Genomic DNA, 22,080 nt, shown 5'->3' on the forward strand with positions numbered 1-22,080 from the left:
AAGCCAAGTGATCTCTGTGACGGGATATCCGACGCGGGGCTTCGGTGATAAAACACGCAGGATCGCCTGAAAAGAGTGGAGCAATTAATACCAAGAGAGCGCCCGTCAACAAATAAAGGCTGTTACAAGAGCGCTGTGCGCCATTTCACCAAGAACGGTCAGTGACTGTCTGTTAACAGCCACGTCCTGGCGAGAGAGACAGCCGATACGGGTGCTACCCGCGATCATGTGTTAAGGTCAAACATATATGAGAATTACATGGCAGGGGAAAATTTTTTTGGTTCAATATATAGATATATACATAACTTTTTGGCACTTACCACGCACCGTAGTGATTTAATCAGGGCTGACGGAGAAGATGTTGGAAAATAGCCGATCCTGCACGGAGCAGTCAGGGGGTCTCGATGGGGATGCTGCCAGCCCTGTGTATTAATGATTATTTTTAAATGCTGTTATTATATAAATGACACGTTGACACCCCAAATTTAATGGTACTCACACCCATCACAGAGTGTAACTTCCCATGGGGCAGGACAGGAATCGCCCCCCCTGGCGAGACAGGCAGCTGAGTGTAATGGGGGTTACCTGCCGGACAGGTGAACCCGTGCCGACTTCTTATTTAAAACGCGCATCTGTGAACAACGGCACGGAGACCCCCGCCAAGTATAAACGGGGTTAATGAAGATGCGCTGACCCCCGCCACGTACAAACGGGGTTACTGAATATATTTGAAGGTGGATGGACCTCTTTGCTCTCTGGTGCCGAGAGATACCAACGTCTGGGGCTGTTGGTTCCTGGTTGCAAGGGGAATTTGCCTGAAGCTTCGGCTCTGGACGTCCCTTGGGGCAGAATCAGAACGATACCCTAATGGACAGACCTAAAACCCGAGATGCTGCCCTGCTGGGGACGCTCCATAGGACGGGCTGTGATGCAGCTCTCCGTTCTTGGTTGAGCTTCTCGTATTTGGCCCCCAGGAGCCATCATCTCAGGGGCCATTACATTGGGCGACACAGGGTTTCATGTTCCTGCTCAGTTCCTGACACCAACCTGCCCCCAGCATTCAGTACTGGCCATAATGCCTGAGGCTAAATACCCCCCAGCCTGGGACCACCACAATCCCTGCTGCCCCAGCTCCGCCCCCTCCCGTGCAGGACCCCTCCAGTACTTACACTTGAAGCCCCCACACACCGGGCCAGCAACCGCAGACTCTCCACCTCGCCCCCTGGCCACGCCTCTTCCTGACTGACACTTCCTAGCCCAATCTGCGCAGGCGATTGGCTCGCTGCCCGTTGCCATTAGCAGCAGCAAGAGAGTGCGCAATCACAGCTCGTACAGCACGCGGGGACTACAACCCCCAGAACACCCTGCCGCCTCCGCCTACACGGTCATCCCTGTATTGTCTGGAGTGTCGCCTAGGGCGGCCATGTAACGTGTTACCCGGGATACGTCACGTGATGCAGTAACGCGTTCATTGGCAGAAGAATCTTTTTATAAATATATATATAGTAAATATGTTACATATATGTGGGCCTTGTCCAGTTCATGGGGCTATCATACTTTCACCAGCATGCACGTTGGGGTAATATAGGGGGGGGGGTTTCGGGGTTACGATGAGACGGGTGATGCTGACAGATAAGGCGGCTTGAGCATCGTGGCTTTTTTTATAAGCTGAGTCACTTATCAGGAATACATGCATGTGCTGCACACGGACCGCGCCCACAGACCCCACGTAACATCAATCATATAGTTTAAAACTGCCAAATCATTATATGTAAGCGTGTGACGTGGCCGCGGATTCAGTGTGATAGACGTCTGTAGGCTGCCATGCAGCTCGGTGGACCATGATGTCAGGAGCTGGAAGTAAATCTGCCTCCCAGCAGGGCTGTTACCGGCTGGATGGGGAAAGTCCGTTCATTAAAACCGTGTAATTACTCCAAATATATCAGATTGAAAGGGAAGGGCCTGTTTTACCCCGTTGGGAAGAGGCGTTTCTCAAGCCATCCCGCGTTGGCTCCGCATCACATCAGGACCAACGATAACCCTCTGGGGGCCACACGAGGCGGCCCTAATTTATAGAAAAGCTGCACAAACCTTATAACCCCGGGGCAAGTATGGGAATTATCGCTACTTCCCCAATCCCCCCCGTATCCCTGACCCCCTCGTCTGTGGATCAACGCCATTTTCTTCTTCCTGTGATTATTTTTCTCCCGTGTATTTTTACACCGGCCGTGATGCACATTTACTGCTAGAAATAGCCCCGTTATTTATACCCTTGCCCCAGGCCGTCTGGCGCCGGCTGCCAATCAGGTGTTCTGGCGGCCGCAGAAAATGTTTATCTTGGACCCCGCGGAGCCGGCAATGAAAATAACACGTTCCAGCTACCAGTTAACCCGAGCATTAAATCCAGAAGTAGCTATTTCGTCATGTCTGCTTTTGGTGTGTTGATAATTTTCTCTCAGTTTAATGCTAGCGGGTAGTCATGTGACACAGAACTGAAATACTGGGAGGATAAAAACCTTTGTTGCCATAGCATCAGTAAATGCTTCTCGTGCTGTTTTTATTGTTTTCGGCTTTTAACGAGTTTGGTTTCTCCGGTGATTCCCTTTGCTCTGTATAAATACTTGAGGGAATTTGGGTGAATTTTAATGAATAAACCATAAAGGCCTAAGTGTTATGAAATACAAGCTTTTCGGTCAGCGCCCCGGTCACTGTATACACAGAAGCCTCTCTGTCCCTGTATAACACTCCACTTCCTTTATTATCCTTCGCAAACACATTCCAGGAGGCCGAAGCACTCTGGGAAATGTGGTTCCGTCCATCCCCCAGGAAAGTGACTGTGAAGCGCGAAATAACTACATTTCCCACAACCGCCTGAAAGCCGCGTCCCGAACACCAGACCAATAGGAATACGATGTGACGTAGCACGCTGTGGTTGGTCTGTTTGGATGAGAGGATCAGTTCAAATACCTAACGTGTGGAAGGAGCAGCAACTTCGGAGGAAGGGTGAGGGATTTGGGGGTACCGTGGCCTTTACGGTGGGGGAGATCTGTGCAGACGGTACTGGGTAACCGGGGGTCCTAGGCTGCATGTTGGGTAACCTGCGCCTTTGTAGCCAGCGGCCTTTGCTCACAATGGGGGCTGCGGGAAGAGGGGGATGGGCCCCTGGGAGCTGGAGTTTTTTTTATTTTATTTTAAAAACTCCCAAGCCTCTGGCTGGGTGTATAATGAACCTTGTTGCATAGCACAGCCTGCAGCCCACCCTAGGTCTTGTGCCTATGGGCCATGGGGTCCTGTCTGAGGTGGGTTGGCAGCAGAGCCCCTTTAAAGGATGGGCAGATGTGATTCTGTACCCATGCATTTCTGCCCCTTGCTCTGGTGGGGCCTTGTCTATCACTACTGGCTTGTAGCTGGGGGGGGCAGTGAATATTAATATGGGGGGGGGCTCACAACTCACTAAGTATTGTAAGCATTTTGGGCAGCAATCCAAGTGTGCATCACTGTGTAACCTCTTAATGCAGACTCTGACGGTGAGGAAGAGCACAGTGACCGAGGACAGAGTGGAGGTGTTGAGGAACGTTGCCATGTCTAACACGCAGGGGATCTACTCCTTTGACGCTCCCACTACCGCCATCGACTTTGGCTCGTTTCACACTGAAGATGATCCTAATGCAGATATCTGGTTTGGTGCGTTTTTTTTTTTCCTTCTTTGGGGTGGGGGGCACTGGAGATCGGGTGGGTTTCTTGTCTGGCAGAGAGCCTGGTCTGGGTTGGTACTTGGTCAGTGTCTTTATAAACGGCACAATTCCAACCATCTAGTCTGTGATCTGTCTGCGGATATTCACTTATATTATCTCTGTTACAGACCGCCGAGTTGCAGAGTCTGAGAATATTCTGCCGGTGGAGGAAAGTGTTGTGCAGGAGAAGAAAGCCGGTGAGTATCGGGAGGGGTATTCCTGAAGTCTTCAGAAGGCTAGCGGTTGGCTTTTAGTTGGCTAAGGATCCAGCCTGTGTTTTACAGACGTGAATTCCAGCGTCCACAAAGAAATCAAGAGAGCTCCGTTGAACACAGTTAGCAATTTAGGGCCACTGAGGTCTTCTACCAAGAAACAGACTACTCCAGGTTCAGCAGCCCAGAACAGAAGGTGGGTAAACCCTGAAGTTTATTGCTTTTTTTTTTTTTTTTTTTTTTTTTTTTGTGTGTGCAGGCAGACGGAATGACAGGCTCCCTGTTGGTTGAGCCGTTATCTGACTAGATTTTTTTTTCTATTTTTTTTTTAAAGATCTTCTAAAAGACTGTCTGCCCAGCAGAGGAGCCAACAGATGGCTAAAATCAGAGCAGAGAGGCGCAAAGTGGCAGCTCCCCAACCAGAAGAACGCCCTCCACTCAAAAAACAGAAAGTGTAAGTGCCATCATTGTGTGGTCCATGGGTTAGGTCTCTGGTATTATAAGAGTGGGAGATGGAGCAATCGCTCGATGTTGCCCATTTGCAAGTACTGGTAGCCACAATCAGCCGTGTCTTTGTTCTGCCCCCTTCCCTTGATATTCTAACACGTTCTTAGCTTGTAGTGAGCCTGTTCCATGTTCTTGTCTGTCCTTCCAGGTCTGCAAACACATCTGTGAATAAAAGTGCGGCTGACAACACCGTCTGCTTCCCGAAAATAAAGCCTCATCTGACGATGCCCGCCACGCCAACTGTCCTGAAGTAGGTCTCCATTTTGAATAGCTGCCTTTATTTACTGACCTAGTGTCGGCACAGACAGTAGGCCAAGCGGTGTACGGGGTCATAAGGTTGGGTTCCTATTAAAGGTTTGCAGATGGTTTGTGTTCCTTTGTTTGTGGCAACCCTGTCCCCAGGAGGGTAAGGAACAATCGATGGTGTTGGCTAGTGTTTCTGTCAGTTTGTGATAAAAGCACAGTTGTGTCAGTGATCTTATAGATGCCTCTTTTCAGGAGGAAGAATATAATGGTGAAACCCAAGAACTCTGAGGAACAGGAGCTTGAAAAAGTCCAGCAACTTCAGCAGGAGCTGGTAGAGAAACTGCGGAAGAATGAAGACTCTCTGAAAGCTGCCATAGCCGGCGTGGGTAAGTGCATGGAACCGGCTGTGCCATGTGCGCTGGCTTATTGGGGGCAAATAGTGGTAGGCATGGGCTGGCTTCACATTGACTCTCGGCTTCTGGATTCTCTAGGCCAGCCTGTAAAGAAGATGGTCAGCCAGGTTACCAAGCCCGTGGAGTTCCATTTCTGTACCGATGACAGGATCAAGCGACACAATGAAGGGCCTTCAGGAGAGCAATATAAAGAAGTGGACTTCACAGCTGCTCTCAGAAAGCACCCGTCATCCCCAGTAAGAAACTGGGAGTCTCTTCATGATTCTCAATTAACTGGGTTACCTCTGGGATATGTAGTGATACCAGAACTATCTTATAATTCTGCTGTCTCTCTGCAGGCGCGTATTCCTAAGGGAGGTCATACTGTGCCCGAACCTTTCAACCTCTCCCAAGGAAACAAGCGCAAGCTGGAGGACTCCAGCGCCGGGGAGTTTGTCTCGACGGCTGAGCAAGTGAATGCTTTTCACAAACGCACGCCTGCCCGTTACCATCTGCGCAGCAGGCAGAAGGAGATACTGGGTAGGTGAAAGTGCCTTAGTGTTCGACTGTGTGCCCTGTCCTTATACGATGAAGTAATGTTCTGCTGCTCTTTTGAAGGACCCTCTCCAGTGAAACAAATGAAACTTAAGCTGACCAACCCAAAGTCTCCTTTTCTGCTGACGAAGCAGCGGCACCGGCCGGTGAACTGTAAGAGCTCAAAGGAGATCGAGGAGGAGGAGCTGGACAAACTTCAGCAGTGAGTGTCTCTTGACCTGTGGATGGGGTGGTATATAGTTCTGAAGTGTGACAGATCACTATATGGTACTGTTACTCTATAGGAGGGTTTCTAAGGGGGGAGAGCAAAACCTTTTCCTTTTGGTGAGTATCTGTTTGTATTTAGATACAAATTCAAAGCTCAGGAGTTAGACCTGCGGGTCCTGGAAGGAGGCCCAATTCTTCTTAAAAAGCCTTCTGTTAAGGAACCGACCAAACCCATTGGATTTAATTTGGAAATCGAGAAGAGACTCCAGCAACGTGAGAAGAAGGAGGAGGAGGTGGAAGATTATACCTTTCACTCCAAGCCGTGTCCTTCAAGAATTCTTGCTGATGTTGTGGTGAGCAGAGCGCGCCTAAACTCCCCCCATTGTCTTCGTTCCGGCCATGGCTTAAGTCTTATGCGCTTTGGTCTTTTCCAGGGCATTCCAGAGAAGAAACTGCTTCCTGTTACTGTCCCCAAATCTCCAGCTTTTGCCCTGAAAAATAGAGTCCGTGTGCCACCATGGAGTGAGGATAAGGTATGTCTGAAATAAACAAGCTGCTGCCACTGATCCTGTGATGTGGATTTGCTTGTCCTTATGGGGCAGCTCAAACTATGACTCTTGGCTGTTGGCATAAAGGGTCCCACATTAAGTGCTTTATGTGATATGTTCTGTTTGATAGGAGGAAGTGCCGGCTATAAAGGCCAACCCGATGCCACACTATGGTGTCCCCTTCAAACCCAAGTTGGTGGAGCAGCAGCATGTGGAGGCTTGTCCCTTTTCTTTCTGTGAGCGTGACAAAGAGCGACAACAGCTAAAAGAGAAGAAACTAGAAGAAATGAGAAAAGAGGAGGTGAGCAGGAGCCCCCCGGTGCAGCCTTTACATACTAACATAAAGTGTTGTGGTGGCTTTATTAACCTGGTCTTTTCTTAGGTGCCAAAATTTAAGGCCCAGCCCCTGCCTCAGTTTGACCACATCAGCTTACCTGGGAAGAAGGTGAAGGTTCCAACTCAACCCGAGCCTTTCCACTTACAGATTGACCAAAGAGGCGCTTCCAAACTACAGCGCTGGAAGGAACAGGTAACGAGATTACAGGAGACTTATGAGCCGGTCCCTGACCCCCCCTGCTGTACAGTGGAGTCTCGGCCAACCCTACCATATGGAGAGCTGGATTATGCACGAGCTTTTGTGGTCTTTCCCAAGTCTGACATTTTACGTCAACCTCTTTCCAGGTGAAAGAAGAACTAAAACAGCAGAAGGAAATGACCGTTTTCAAGGCTCGTCCGAACACTGTCACACATCAAGAACCCTTTGTTCCCAAGAAGGCGCACAGGTCCTTGACGGGTAGGAACAAGGCCCAGGGGGTACTGGCGTAGCCGTGCTGTGGGGTTACTTCCTTGACTCGTCTCATGGAAAAGTACCGAGCATTTTCTTCTGTGTTTAGGAAGTACTTTGGGCTATTGCTAGAGCTCTGTGAAGGCAAAGCTGGGGTAATATGAAGGTCTGTTAGCAGAAGTAGTTATTTCCCCTGCCTGGCTCGGGTTTTTAGGGGAATAATGCTCCGTTTTCTGTGTCATATACAGTTTACTAGCCAAGTTTTGTGCAATGCACTTGCGTGCCTTGGCTCCCTTGTAGCACCAATTCTCTCCTTTTCCCTCAAGACTTAGAGAGCCTTTCTGGTTCCATAGTTCAGGAAAGCTTTGAGCTGGCAACAGAGAAACGCGCCAAGGAGCGCCAGGAGTTCGAGAGACGCCTCGCTGACATGGAGGCCAAGAAAATCCTTCTGGAAGAGGAAGAACTTCAGCGTCAGGAGGAGCAAGAGAAGGAAGAGGTCAACAGATTGAGACTCGAGCTGGTATGTTGATGCCCTGATCTGGGGTGTATGGTGTAGATGGGGTGTGAGCTTTTATGCCTGGGGCAGTTGGCAGCAGCTCTGCTAGTTCTGTAGAAGCCCCTGTATGTCCCCTCTGTCCCATATGTATTGGATGCCAATGGACAGCTCTTGCCGCCCTTTTTGCTTTCTGTTGGGTGGGAGGACTGACTGTTTTTTTCTTTCTGCCTCTGAAGGTTCATAAAGCCCAGCCGATCCGTAAATACAAAGCCGTGGAGGTGAAAGCCTGCGACATGCCTCTGACCGTCCCCAAAAGCCCCAACTTCTCCGACCGCTTCAAGTGTTAGTCTTGGGGCCGCTCACTTCTTTTCAGGATCCCTCTGGATTGCCGTCTCCGCTGTTCTGAGTCACGCCGTGAAATCTCGAGTAAAGAAGAGTTTTTGGGTTGTTTTTTTTTTTTTTTTTATTAGGCGTCTTAAAGAGAAAAAAAAAAAGTGTACAAAAGAATACGAAGCACCTCCGGGTTCTAGATTTATTCGACAAGACTCGACATTTTCTCTTTATGCTCTTTGTATATAGTAGACGTAACGGGCAACGCTGTTGTAGGCTGCGTGTATTTAGTGGGTGGGTTCTATGTAAATATTGGTCTGTATTTAGACCGGCCTGTATGTGAAGGTATATTATATGCTTTTAACCCAAATAAATACTCTTACAATTTATGTGCGGAGCCGTGTGCTGCTGGGTGATCGTTGGAATAGGTAGATACCTGATGGTGGCGCTGGCCTCCAGAGGGCACGAACTGGTATGGTGGGCTCTTGGACTTGGACCCCACCCTAATGTCCGAGCCCCAGCTCATCGTGGTCACTTATCCCTCTGCTGGTGCAAGACGTTGACCTGTCCTAAACCCGAAGCTGGTAAAAGCCTGACCTGTTTAGGTTACCAGGCCCTGGCCGTGTATTTATCAAACCATAGGTTTTTAGCACAGCGTTAATCTTGTTTCAGTGTTTGTTTCTTGTAACTTTGTACAAATCCCAACTTTTTTTATATAATGTAAAAAAAAACCTCCCCCCCTCTAAAAGTGTTAATATGCTTCAATCTACGCCAAATAAAATACAAATGGTTTAAACCCAGTGCGGGCCAGTGAGGCGTTTGATCTGTTTTGAGGCAGTAGAGGGAGGCAGAGAGCCGGCTGAGGGCCGCACACGCTCCTCGTTTCACCCAGCGTCTTGTGAAATCCCTGTTTTTCACCGTCGGTTAGTACGTGTTAAATGCCTGCGCCGCATCTGATCCCGGTCAGCGCCGTCTCCCAGACTATATTATGTTTCGTTCCTTTGCTGTTTTGAGAAAAGCTCATCGCTCAGGGATACGGCGGCTCTCAGCAGGACAACACAACGGGCATTAACGTGTAGCGTGTTTTTGTTTTTTTTTGTTTTTTTTTTTATTAGCCAGGCAGTGCAATTGGGTTTTATGCAGCTGTCGCTCTAACGCTTACTTTTCAGTTTATAGAAACGAGTTACAGATAAAATAAAACCGTATTAAAAGCCCCTGTTCTATCCCCATTCTCACAATCTGCATGGTTATTCCTCCCCTCCTTTTGTGTTAAGGTGCTGGATGGGGAGGAGAAAGAAGGGAACATCTGGATAGGAAATGGGTCGCGTTACATGGAATCTGCCACTCAGCTCGGCTTGCTGCCGGTTGCCATATCAGTTAAATATCTCTAAAATAATTACCCCTCGTGTTGCCTAGTACACGCTCCGAGCGGGGCATCGATCTAGGGGAAGTGGGGCAAATTCTCAGCATACTTGGGAGCTGTCAGGATTTGCCCTCATGTCTTAGGGGTTTTCTTACTCCAATCTTGGGGTGAAAGGGCAGTTTTCAGAGGGCTGTAGCTGATGTCTTCATATTCCCCGGACACTGAGACTTGCGGCAGCGTTATTTACCAGCAATGAGTCCCATCCTGCTGGCATTGGGGGCCCGCTGAGCGCAGATGGAGGGTCTGAGGGGGAGGTTGCCTTACGGAGAAGACTTCTCAGGGGGCAGCCAGCTTGTGGCACAATCGTGTTGCCTGCCCCGGGCTGGGCAGATAAATTCCCAGTGACTGACAGATGCTAATGATCATGCACAGCTGTTTCAGTTTGTCCCGGTAATCCCAGGGCAGGGTCACTTCCAGGATAAACAGAACCTTGTGTCCCAGTCCATCTCCCCAATGTTAACTTCTTGAGTGCTCACCAGACGCATCCGGGCAGGTCCTGCGCAGACGGGGTTAATGGGGATGATGGTATGTGGACAGAGGCGCTGGAGCGGGGCCATCGTTTCTGGGGACATGAGAACGGGATTGTTGTAAGAGGGATGCAGGCAGAGCCGTGGTGGCAGAGCCCGGAGGTCCCGACAGCCCGCGGGCCGCACCGGACTCCTGTTTGTTTAAAGTCTCCAGTGGGAAGAATGAAAAGTATCCGATGAATAAGATCCAACTGTGACAGGTGCTGCTGGTGGCAATAACGTAACACGCCTGTAAGGGATACGGCCCCCACCCACCGCATTGTGTGTACCTGCTATATGAGAGCAAAACCAGCCCAGGACACTCATTGCAACCCGGACATCAGCACCCGCCGGCCCGTGTCTGAACGCCCGACGACCTGGAGCCATACACACAGGTATATAACTGCACGGCGACCGGGAACACGCTACACCGAAATATTAATACACGGTGACCGGGAACATGATACGCGGGGATACTAATACACGGCGACCAAGACCACGCTACACGGAAATATTAATACACGGTGACCGGGAACACACTACACGGGGATACTAATACACGGCGACCGGGACCACGCTACGTGGGAATATTAATACACGGCGACCGGGACCATGCTACGTGGGAATATTAATACACGGCGACCGGGAACACGCTACACGGGGATACTAATACACGGCGACCAGGAACATGCTACACAGGAATATTAATGCATGCCGACTGGGAACACGCTACATGGGAATATTAATACAAGGTGACCGGGAAAACGCTACATGCCGAAACATTAATGCACAGAGACCGGGAACATGCTACACGGGAATATTAATACATAGCGACCGGAAACACGCTGCACACAGGAATAATAATACACAGAGCCGGCATCTTTATCGTTAACATTAAACTCTATCAATTAATTTGAAATAAATAGAAACTGTAATAATAAGAGGGAATAATGGCCGCCGTTTGCGGTTTGCAGCTCTTCCTGCCTGTCGGTGTCACCGCATCACGTCGCTGGAGCTGCCGCCTCTCAAATGGCCGGAATATGGATTGGGCAGGATAGGTACCCAGGTAAAGCACATGACTCAGCACACGGCAATCAACACGTAACCATGAACGACATACAAACTGCATACATGCTGCTCTTCACGCTTAGGGGGATTCCCCCTGCATTGGAATGGATGTCCTCCATCCCCCCTACTATTTTCTCGGAGATGGGAAGAATTAACCACGAAGCCCCTCTGCTGAATCAGGAATCTCCCGAATCCCCCCGTTTCCTCTAACATGTCACCATGCTCCCTCCACGCGGATCATGTTATCTGAGCTCAGGGGTCCCAGGACCTTGGCGGGAGGCCACGGGCAGCCGGGTACATAGTGAGGAAGGATTTCTGTGGAGATGCCAGTTTGATCTTAGGCGAAAATCCTGATATTCTAAACTTAGGTCCAGAACATTTCTGTGTCCGTCCCGCTGGCCGGAGATCAGGAGATTTCTGCCATGTAAACACAGGGCAGACGGCAGGGGTCCCGGGGGGGGCAAGTGACAGGGACGGGGGGCATGGGTGAGAGCCAAAAGGCAGCACACATCTGGGGAAAAAGGGGAGATTCTCAGCATACCAGGGAGCTCTCAGGATTTGTCTCTGAGTTTTGGGATCTTGTGGTGAATGGGCAGATTCTCAGGGTTTTACCCCAGATTTAGGGTAAATGGGCAGATTCTCAGGGTCACACAGTCTGGTGCTGACTACTTCATATTCTCCTCTGATTTAATGATATCGAAGCGTCCCGATTGGTGCTTTTCTCCCTGCTATATCACAGCTGGGGTCACTGCTTGAATATAGGTGTCTCTATAAAGCCCTGCATCAGGACCAATCCTGTTGCCAAGGCTGGGCATTTGCATAACATATTTGTTCTGAGATATGAAATGTTTCACATACTGAGAGGTCTTAGGGTTATCTCAGTGATTCACTCTGTATAAAGCCATGGGAGAGATATATGCAAGCCAGTTACTGGTTTACATAGAATGTGTATTGATAGACTGTCACTTATAGACTGCTGCTCATAAAGACGTGTCTCACAGGAGGAACTGAAGTGGCCAGTTCCAGCTCGAAGACATCAGAGAGCCCAGCCAACATAAAGACGTTGGAGAGCCCAACTAACGAGAAGACGTCAGAGAGCCTAGCTAACGAAAAGACGTTGGAGAGCCCAGCTAAGGAGAAGATGTCAGAGAGCTCAGCTAACGAGAAGATGTCTGAGAGCCTAGCTAAGGAGAAGACGTCGGAGAGCCCAGCTAACGAGGCAACGTCAGAGAGCCCAGCTAACGAGACGATGTTGGAGAGCCCAGCTAAGGAGAAGACGTTGGAGAGCCCAGCTAAGGAGAAGACATTGAAGAGCCCAGCTAAGGAGAAGACTTCAGAAAGCCTAGCTAACAAGAGGACGTTGGAGAGCCCAGCCAACAAGAAAGGAATCACTGTAAATCCACCAAAGAAGGAGCAGAACAAAGACTCCAAAATGGAGCAATTGGCCCCGGGGGCCCCTCCTGAGTCGGTTGTGGACCCCAAAACAAAAAAGGAGCCAGGAAGCGATGGGAAGAAGTTGGGAGAAGTGAACGACCAATTAAATGTGGCGTCTGGTGCTGGAGGATCACGGTAATGTTAACACCAAGCGTTATCTTAAAAATATCCAATGAAATGTTAGCCATGTATAACTCAGCTGGGGCCCCCAGGATCCCCGGGTAAAAAATTGGTTTCCCGTGAGATGTTCTCCTAATTCCAGTGTAGAGCAAAGTGACGGTGACTGTGGACTAACGGAAAATTCCCAGACCACTGACCCTCGACCTTTTGGGGTTCTCTACAGTTTGCGGGAGGTTAATCCTGGGTTTAATGTAAGCCCTGACTCCTGTATGTCTCATTCCTTCATTGTTCCATTTTAGGACTGACCACCGTTCGGGTCACCAGGAAATTAGTTTTGAATCCTGGGACTTTTCTCCTATAAATATCTTATTATTGATCTATTCCTAAAATCCTATCTCCTCAACCCAAAAGTGAAGGGAAACCCACCACTTTCCAGTGGTCATGGATATGGTGTATTGTCCTCCTGTACTGGCAGGTTTTGGGTTCCTCGTCAGTCTGCTCTACTTGGCCAAGCTTATTAATGGACCTGGGAGTCCTGCGGGATCCGTTTAGCCCGTGGTGTCCCCTGGGGCAGATCTTCCTCGCCCAGGGTGTGTTAAGTGTTGACAAGTTTTTGCTTACACAATATCTCGTAAACCCTCAGCCAGGGAGTGACAGGATAACCTTGTTTGTTGATGCGTGGGGAACGCCACCGAAATTCCTCCCGCTCAGACTGATTTGGCGTCTCGAGAGGCGGCTTGGCTCGCTCCAGAAGGCATTTTGCAATTTAATACATGTAGGAGGAGGCCAAATAATAGATTTACTTAGAGCCAGAAGGTTAATTATTGCTTTCTGTTCCACTAATTTGTTGGACCTGCCAGTTTTCCCCACATGGGGTACAGTGGCTTCCCGTATCTAAAACCGTCTCGTGATTTCGAGAAGTTTGGCCGGTTGATGTAGATGGTGGGCTCTGCCGCAGTGTGATCATGCAGGTTAAAGGATCTCCTGATCTATTAGAAACACGTGGAATTGGACCGTGTGATCTGCCCCTACCCTCTACCTGCCTCTATCTAGTGGATTCCATCACATTGAGTGGCAGAGACCATCCTCTGGAGGACACGTCTTCCTTGTTGGCCTTCATGGGCTGTTCTTTGATTGCAGAGGCAGCTTGATGCCCCTGAGAGCAGCCTAGAGTGGCCGAATGCTTCTTATCTAGAGTTCATGATTCTAGGTTTACCCCATTCCCTGAGTGTAAGATCCTTGCAAGGTTTCATCTCTGGCGTGGCCTTTCAGTTTGGAATCGAGATATGAGATGTAGGGAGCTCCGTGAACGGGTAGCCAGGGTTACAGTGCTGACTATCACAGGCCTTGGTCAGACATTTAGCTGATGCTTCTGTTTGTCACCCACAGGTCTCAGAGCCAAATAGAAGGGGGATCGGGAAAGCCCACACCCCTTCCACGGCTGAAAACCAAGCTCAAGCTGTCCACAGACAAAGTATCTCAGGGACAAGGGACTGAAGAAGCCACAAGCAGCCCAACAGGCCCTGAGAGCCCGTGGGGCATCTACCCATTAACCCCAGGAGCCATGGATCTGCAGAGTCCTGTTATTATAATAGGAGATGAGGTGTTCCAGGTCATAGGTGAGAACTAAACATACGAAGGAGTGGATACCATGCCTGGGTTATCAGTAGGTGTCATATCGTGGAAGGCTGTATGTGGTGAGGAATGTTCCGTGTTGTGTTTGGGTTCTGTATATGTAACACGCGCTCTTCTGTACACACAGATGACTGCCCCCCACCTCCTGCTCCATTCCCACATCGGATTGTGACCCTCCGACAGGACGATGTGGCCACTCTGTATGACTTGAACATGAATGAAATCATTGGAGGGTGAGATGGTCATAAATATCTATACATTATATACAGTCCTATCGCCTTATTAAACACGCCGTGTGCCGCACCATCTGCTATTAGGAACCTGATACTGGGCTTCAAATGTTATTTGTGTATTAAGATCGTGTCCACCGTCTCCTTTCCATACAACACATGTTTTACAGCCCGGTGATAAAACACGTGTGTGCTGTGCCAGGGTACAGATCCACAAATTCACTGCTCCTTTTCGTTGGATCAGGGGCCGATATGGAGAAGTTCACCTCTGCAGAGAGAAATCCAGTGACCTCCAGCTCGTGGCCAAAGTCCTGAAGTTACAAAGCAGCCGAGAACGAGTAAGATGTCCGTCTCATGGTCAGTTGTCTGTCTGTCTCCTTCCCAGGAACTGTCTGTCTGTCATTTAGGACCTGTCTGTCTCTCAGGAGATGGCTCTTAATGAGATCGGTGTTATGAATCAGCTGGATCATCGGAACCTCATCCAAATGTTTGACGCCGTGGAGACGCCTACCGAGATCTTCCTGTTTCTGGAATAGTGAGTGAGAGTCCACCCTACCATCGTATCTGCCACTCGTCTAGTAATGCCCTTCTCCTGACTCCTCAACAACACACATATTGCTTTGCCCAGATGCCCAAACGGCCTCTAGACAGAGACTAGAAAACCAGCTGGAATATTTCCCACAATCAGCCATATAACATCATGCAAATGTGTGACATCATTCACCCTGCGTGCACTCCACGCTCCATGGCAGGCTCAGGCATTAGCTGCCCTGCTGCTACTAAACCCTCCTTACTGCCCCGATCCCTCAACCACTGCCTCAGATGCCACTACCATTATTACTGTGATGTCATTCTCGCTCTGCTTGCAGCGTGGAGGGCGGCGAGCTGTTTGAGAGGATTATTGATGAAAATTACCAGCTGACAGAGCTGGACGCCATGGTGTACGTGCGCCAGATCTGCGAGGGCATCTTCTACATGCACCAGATGTACGTCCTGCACTTGGACCTCAAGGTAACTCCGTCATACATACTAACCGGGGTCTACTGATCAAGCGTGGGGTCCGTGGGTGTATCAGGGATACCCTGATCCCTCAGGGGGTAGATCAGGGCACAGTCACCCTTGTGACATCACACACAACGGCAGTATTCCGCGTGACTGCGTTTGGGATTTATTACGTCAATTGCATCATAAATCGGAAACAGATCGCAAGCTCTTTTCGCTAAAGAGTTTCCCGTTGTTTCAGGAACCCGGAGTAACCCGTGAAGATTCGTAATCTGTCATTTAATGGGTTAAACCGAAAGTAAAAAATACAGGGTTTATAAATAGCAAATGAAAGACAAGATTAAAAGCCTCCCGGATTATGTGGAGGGAAAGTGAGCATCAGAGAGACCTCCCTGCACCCCCCCCGGTCCCTGCCCCCCAGTCCCTGCGCTAACGTTTTAGACCTTTACCCTTTACCAACCTCACAGCCTGTGCCATACAGCAGAGCTCCGGCTCCCAGCAGGGCCAAAATCAAACCTAAAATCTGTTTATTGCGCATGGAGAGCCTGGACGCTCCCGTCACATACACCTACTAACAGGAACACACAGTAGTCACGGCTATTATATTACATGCAAGCCGCGTGTATTATCAGAGCTGGCAGTCGCCCGCCTGAGCTCCCATGTCACTTGTAAAGGCCAAGTCTCATTTTGTTTCCAAACCAAGGGTTGCCCCGCACACCCCTGGCAGGGGTTTTAGGCAGCTTTCTGAAAACACTGACAGGATGAGCATCTGCTTCTACAGCTCCTACCAGGGGAGAGCTCACACCTTCTGGCCTGGGAGGTCCCATCAGCCCCTCGCTCGCCCCGGTAACTCACAAATGCACCGGCACACATATTTACACACACTTTTACGTTTACACAATCATACACAGCAACACACACACTCATGCTTACATATACTTACACTAACACACATTTACACCCTCATGCTAATACACACATACTCATGCTATGACATTGTCCTTCTCACACACTTACATACACACATCCATGCTCACACACACACATTTACATATACACATCTATGCTCACACACACACATTTACATTTATACATCTATGCTCACACACACACATTTACACATCTATGCTCACACACACACATTTACATATACACACCCATGCTCACACACACTTACTATGCACATCCATGCTCACACACACTTACATGTACACATCCATGCTCACACACACACACTTACATATGCACATCCATGCTCACACACTTACATATGCATATTTATCCTCACACAAATACACATACATTCATTCTAACATACACACTTAAATATACACTCTGACTCTCACATACATGCATGCTCTTTCCCTCTCTTACCCTCTCACTCACCCCCTTACCTCGCTTTTACTGTGGTGTCACGTAACATTGCCTTACCTCCCCGCCGCAATAAATACATTGTGGGCGTAGCATGGTGAGGCCGCTTAGGGGCACTGCAAGTTAAGGTGGAGTTAGTGGACCTGGGTGGAGCCAAGGCTTGAATATAAAGTGATTATATATATTTTCTTTACCAGTTAATAAGGTATGATGGGACTGGGAAGGGGTCAGGGGTCACAGGGGTGTGCGGAGGGGCTAACATCACGTTCTGATTTATATTCTGTATTTATCTGACGGGAAATAATGATCCTAATGTTATGTTTTCTCCTTTTTCTGTCTTTTCCTCCTCCTTTTGCGCTGATGAATACCCGAAGCCCGATAACATTGTGTGCGTCTCACCAATCAGCCACATGGTGAAAATCATAGATTTTGGCCTGGCTAGAAGGTGTTGTTTCCCTATACGTCTGTCTGTCTGCATGACATTTGTCTGTCTCTTTCAGGGAGTCTCTTTGTAACATGGTGTCATTAACATGCTTGTCATACATGTACTCGCTGGTTTCTGCATGATGCATGTTTGTTTTAATGATGCATCTGACCCTAAGACGGAGCTTTTTGGGAATGGTTGTATTGTGTCCTTTGACAAGACATCTCTGTCTGTCCGGAGGACTCACGTCCGTCTTTCTGTCTCCCAGATATAAGCCGCAGAAGAAGCTGAAAGTTTCCTTCGGAACGGCGGAATTTCTGGCCCCCGAAGTTGTGAATTTCGATTTTGTGTCTTTCCCGACGGACATGTGGAGCGTCGGTGTCATCACATACATGATGTAAAGAGCATGGCACGGTTGGACACTGTGTGGGGTTGTGTGAACACGTGTGTAGAATTCACACTCTGTAGCCCAGCAGTGTGAGCGAGTGATGTCATTTGGGTTTTTATTAGGTGCGAGTGTGTGAGGTTGTGCCTGTTTTATTAGGTGCGAGTGTGCGAGGTTGTGGCTGTTTTATTGGGTGTGAAGGCACTTGTGATGTCTCTCCAAGTCAGGGGTCTCTTTCTGTCCCAGGGTCAGCGGTCTCTCCCCTTTCCTTGGGGACAATGAAACGGAAACACTGAATAATGTGCTCAGTGGTGATGTAGACTTTGACGAGGAGCCGTTTGAACTCGTATCAGACGAAGGCAAAGACTTTATATCCAATCTGATGATTCGGGAGAAAAGGTCAGAGCCAGATCTTTCCAAAATCCCTACTCAGACCCTAAACCTTCTCCGCGCGACCCCCCTCAATGTGTGACATCTCTCCAAACTTTGTGAAACCCAAAACGTAATCAGTTTGGGCCAATGTGACCCGATGAATCTGCTCCTGACCTTTCTTGACCTCGCACTTCTTTTCCTGTGACCCACCCCGACCACGTTCTTTTTTCACTCGACCTTTCGCTGACGTCAATCTCTTCTCTTCCGGTCAGCGGGCGGATGAGCGCTGCCCAGTGCCTCAAACACCCTTGGCTCAACGATCTTGCGCGAAAGGCCAAGCTTTGCCATCGGCTCCTTAAGTCTCAGATAGAATTGCGCAAGTACATGATGCGTCGGCGCTGGAAGGTGAGCGTCCAACCATCCCACCGTCCCTTCCACCCCACAACCACACTTCACTCACAATTGTGTCCTTCTCTTTCCATTAGAAAAATGTTTTCGCCGTGACGGCAGCAAACAGGTTTTTGAAGATCAGCAGCTCCAGTTGTCTGACCTCTCTGGGTGAATGAGACTTCTGGGTGATCCTGGGGAGGCACCATGCGCAGCCTGCCATTAGTGTCTATGCTAAAGGAAGGAGGACGCACAAAACAGACCCAATTTCTAACAATGTCTGATGTTGCTTCAGGAAGTTTGGGGGATACAGTCAGTCCTAGAACCTAGAATGAATCCTGATGGAACCCCCTCATTACATAGTTCACGTGCGTTAAGAAAAAGAGGGGCTCGTCCTCAGAGAGCACACTGAGCCCCAAAAAGATTTAACTCACAGTAAGTGTGTTTAATAAATTGAGGTGGAATCCACTTATTTGCACCAAATTACGTGTGTTTCTATACATAATGTGGGGGAGGTTCGGTAACCTGGTGGAGAAGGTTCTCCTGACAGGTCCTTGAGTCAGGCCACCGTCACAGATCCAGGGACCCCTCTGACATTTAAAGGATTTACTGGAAATTGTGTAAAATTACCAACAAAATACTCCAAAACAGCAAAAGTGTATCTTATCCATTAGATACAGAGACAGCTGGTGGCGTAATAATATCCATTTATATTGACATAAATATTCACATACATGCGGGTTACTCTACTGGTCAGAGAGCTTCTCAGACGGACAGATGGGAAGGAGGGTGAGTTAGGAGCTCTCTGGTTTCTTTCTCTTCTTTTGAGCGTTCAGAAATAGTTCCCGAGCGAACACCGGCTCCACCTTAAGGAATAGAGGAAGAGACATGTCTGAACAATGTGAAAAACCAGCCGGAGTACCTGATATGGACATGGAAGATAAAGGTGAGAAATAAGGAGGGACACGTTGGGTGCTCCTGGAGGAGCAGGCACACAGGGAAAGTGTCCGTGGTGTTCCCACTCACATGCGCTGTCACTAGTTTCCTGGTGTTCACTTTGGATGCGTCTGGATATTCTTCCCCAAAACACAGTTTGAACTCATACTGGGGCTCCGGACCATTGTGTGTCACGTACGTGTCCATCTCTGAATCAAAAGAGAAGGTAGACTGAGACTCTAATCATCCCTCTCTCTCCACACCAACCCCTAGGAACCCTCCACTTGCTACCCCCATGACTGCCCTCACTGAACCAGCTCCCTCTATTATGAATCCATCCCAATGATAATCCAATGATTGCACATAATCAGCTGAAATAGCTGAGCCATTATTCCCCGGCCCCTCTGCCCATCCCTGACACCTCTCTATCATACCTGAAGGCTCATTGGGCAGGGTTTCTCTGATCTTCACCAGTCCCTCTGCACCTGATCAGCTCTTCAGACCGTCTGAATTTGCGATACCTCCATATCTCTCTGTCTCCCTGTCGCTCTCTAATTCTCCATCACCGGGTCTTTCCCTATCTCCCGCTCCACCTGCCCATCCTGTTCGTTTTGGAGTTCATCCCTGTTATTTGCCATACAGCTCACCGTGCATGAAAAGCTCAGTGTCCAGCACCTTGCACGTCCTCTCTCGCTCCAGCTTGTTTGGTTGATCAGTATGCAGGGCCAGGGGGCCGCTCCAGTACACACGCACCTGGCATTGCCGCTTGACAAATACCCCTTCAGGTGCAACCCATAGCAGGACTCCCTTATCCAGGTGTTCCAGGAGCTTGTGCAGAGCGTGGTCCACTCCTGGGGATAAGATCCCAGACAGCCTATGCGGGGAGGGCAGTGAAATCTCCTCTAGTGGCAGCGCAGGGCAAGGACCGAAAAGATGTGGGGTAAGTGACCAGGGCACAATCCGACATCCTTCAGCCGTTTGTGTCGTGACCTCTGTCACCAACCTGTCCCGATAATATAAGCGCACGTGTAGCCAGAAATCTGCAGCAGAACAGAAATGAATGAATGGACAGATACATACATGACCCCAACATACATGTAAATGTTCATGGTACTGCGTCAATTTCTGGGCTCATAGAGAAAACCCAGCAGAATGTGTCTGAATCTTCCTGAAGTTACCAGGACCTCCTTGCAGTTCATCGGGTCCTCGGAGAGCTGCAGGGGTTGAGACTTACAGATGTTGGGGTTCCCTGACTCTATACTAAGACCTCGCCTGAGCCTGCCGGGTTTACCGTGAGTTTGGAATCATACGACCGATTAGGATGAGCTCACCTGATGCTGATGGCGAGTAGACGTCCGAGATATCTATCGCTTTCTGATCCATGGGGTCAGTCTCCCAGAAGAAAGGGATAGTCGTGAGACAATCTGAGCAGGAGACAGATAATGAGTGTCTGAGACATTTTGGAAACTGCAGGACTGTTGGGGCGATCGGTAACTGCTTCAGGTCATTGGGGTGATAATGAGGGGGATGCTGTGACTTGGGGGTAAATACCATTAATGTAACTACATGAAGACAGCTGGTGGGTTCAGGGTTCTAGTGTCTCTGTAGGCTTTTCAGGGACATAATAGTAATAAATGACATCATCCGGGATATGTTACCCCTTCCTGCCGCTTTGTGTTGGGCTTCGTTCTCCATGATTTTGGGGGAAATGTTTGCTTCCTGGTGACTTGCTTTGTTCAGATCCCCAGCCTGAGATTGTAAAAAATTAAAAAGAGTGGGTTTTAGATAAAAAAAAAAAGGGAAAAACCCAACGAGAGGTGAAATCAGACGCACCCGGCTGGAAACCCGAGCCGCCTGCTGCTCCTTCAGGATGGTTGGCGGTTCTGTGTTTGGAGAACTTCTGGATTCAATCGATCCATTTTCTGTAACAAAAAACATTATTATGAGCCCAGAGGAGAGACTCGGAATCCTGCGCTATCATTGAGGTATGCGGCATGACCAGTCCTAGAGGTTCAAGGCTCACCATGAAACACTGTCATTCTACAAGCTCCTATAGCATCCAGGGCCGTGTCCCACTGAGTCCTAGGGGTGTAAAGCTTGTCCTAGAGGCCCCAGTGTTTTATCACACATAGTCAGGTGAGTACCCGTACTTACCAGGACTGGCCCGGGGCTCTGATACAATCCTATACACCTTGTAAGGTTCGGCCACATCCATCTGGCTGTTGTCGTGAACCTCCTGGAAGTCTGGACTCTTATTGAGGGCGCATCGGATCCGGGTCTTCCAGACGGAGGGATCGGCCGATCCTGATTCTTCGCGAAACTTGCCCTTATACACAGCCCAGGCCTGTCCAAGTGAGAGAGTTCTGGGGTAACTGTTACTACCTGCCCCCCTCACCGGCATACAATGCCCAACCAATAACGGTAACCGCGGGCGATGGGGTCAGCGAGGCAGTGTTTTGGGTTACCTTGAAGAGAGCCGCGTCTTGCTGGGCGCTGTAGTCATGTTTGGCCGCGTGTTTCCAGGGAATGCGGAACAGGGTTTTCTCCTGGTTTTCCCAGCGGAGTCCGGGATATTTCCCGCTGTCAATCTGCAGCATCAGCCATTCCTTCAGCCTCAGCGGCTGAGCCCCTGGGGTAGACATCTCCAGCAACCTACACCTGAGTGGGGCAACAAATTAAAGGGGACCAGAGAGATATCCCCCAGGGACCCCAACTTCAAGGACGTCAACAGGAACCTCCCCAAGAGACCCTGCTTCCAGAGCGCTACCTGCCTTGG

At 49.3% G+C, this 22,080-nt stretch overlaps 3 protein-coding genes across 3 annotated transcripts; 2 read left to right on the plus strand and 1 right to left on the minus strand.

Moving 5' to 3' along the window:
- Positions 1 to 574: 574 nt before the first annotated feature.
- On the plus strand, positions 575 to 8,028 carry LOC149282061 (targeting protein for Xklp2-B-like). Its single transcript, XM_089498712.1, has 19 exons — positions 575 to 596; positions 975 to 1,063; positions 1,271 to 1,393; positions 3,519 to 3,684; positions 3,863 to 3,931; positions 4,019 to 4,142; positions 4,281 to 4,400; positions 4,602 to 4,703; positions 4,952 to 5,085; positions 5,191 to 5,348; positions 5,451 to 5,631; positions 5,710 to 5,848; positions 5,993 to 6,206; positions 6,288 to 6,386; positions 6,532 to 6,702; positions 6,784 to 6,930; positions 7,083 to 7,194; positions 7,539 to 7,705; positions 7,918 to 8,028. The coding sequence occupies exons 1-19, from the start codon at positions 575 to 577 to the stop codon at positions 8,026 to 8,028; spliced, it is 2,448 nt and encodes an 815-aa protein (XP_089354838.1).
- A 3,219-nt stretch (positions 8,029 to 11,247) lies between these two features.
- Positions 11,248 to 18,547, plus strand: LOC149282062 (myosin light chain kinase 2, skeletal/cardiac muscle-like). Its single transcript, XM_089498713.1, has 12 exons — positions 11,248 to 11,302; positions 12,010 to 12,577; positions 13,952 to 14,181; positions 14,325 to 14,430; positions 14,672 to 14,765; positions 14,853 to 14,962; positions 15,297 to 15,438; positions 17,175 to 17,245; positions 17,493 to 17,621; positions 17,856 to 18,008; positions 18,254 to 18,386; positions 18,467 to 18,547. Exons 1-12 carry the CDS (start codon positions 11,248 to 11,250, stop codon positions 18,545 to 18,547), a joined length of 1,872 nt encoding a protein of 623 aa, XP_089354839.1.
- A 615-nt stretch (positions 18,548 to 19,162) lies between these two features.
- On the minus strand, positions 19,163 to 21,946 carry LOC149282063 (interferon regulatory factor 4-like). The gene is made up of 8 exons (XM_089498714.1): positions 21,770 to 21,946; positions 21,459 to 21,648; positions 21,138 to 21,226; positions 20,963 to 21,053; positions 20,636 to 20,728; positions 19,952 to 20,344; positions 19,395 to 19,513; positions 19,163 to 19,234 (listed from the first exon to the last, which is right to left on the minus strand). The coding sequence occupies exons 1-8, from the start codon at positions 21,944 to 21,946 to the stop codon at positions 19,163 to 19,165; spliced, it is 1,224 nt and encodes a 407-aa protein (XP_089354840.1).
- Between the last annotated feature and the right edge of the window lie 134 nt (positions 21,947 to 22,080).

This window comes from Sceloporus occidentalis, unplaced genomic scaffold, assembly GCF_023333645.1.
Source record: "Sceloporus occidentalis isolate IW3139 unplaced genomic scaffold, rSceOcc1.0.p SCAF_124, whole genome shotgun sequence".
NCBI lineage: Eukaryota > Metazoa > Chordata > Lepidosauria > Squamata > Phrynosomatidae > Sceloporus > Sceloporus occidentalis.

Coding starts and splice junctions, on each gene's coding strand:
- LOC149282061 (XM_089498712.1), top strand. CDS start 575: ATGGGGGTTACCTGCCGGACAG. Junction 1,394..3,518: donor CCGCCTACACGGTCATCCCT/GTATTGTCTGGA, acceptor CTCTTAATGCAG/ACTCTGACGGTGAGGAAGAG. Junction 5,632..5,709: donor CAGGCAGAAGGAGATACTGG/GTAGGTGAAAGT, acceptor GCTCTTTTGAAG/GACCCTCTCCAGTGAAACAA.
- LOC149282062 (XM_089498713.1), top strand. CDS start 11,248: ATGTTATCTGAGCTCAGGGGTCCCAGGACCTTGGCGGGAGGCCACGGG. Junction 17,246..17,492: donor GATTTTGGCCTGGCTAGAAG/GTGTTGTTTCCC, acceptor TCTGTCTCCCAG/ATATAAGCCGCAGAAGAAGC. Junction 18,387..18,466: donor TGATGCGTCGGCGCTGGAAG/GTGAGCGTCCAA, acceptor TCTTTCCATTAG/AAAAATGTTTTCGCCGTGAC.
- LOC149282063 (XM_089498714.1), bottom strand. CDS start 21,946: ATGTCTACCCCAGGGGCTCAGCCGCTGAGGCTGAAGGAATGGCTGATG. Junction 21,227..21,458: donor AGAGCCCCGGGCCAGTCCTG/GTAAGTACGGGT, acceptor TTTTTGTTACAG/AAAATGGATCGATTGAATCC. Junction 19,235..19,394: donor GGAAACTAGTGACAGCGCAT/GTGAGTGGGAAC, acceptor CTATTCCTTAAG/GTGGAGCCGGTGTTCGCTCG.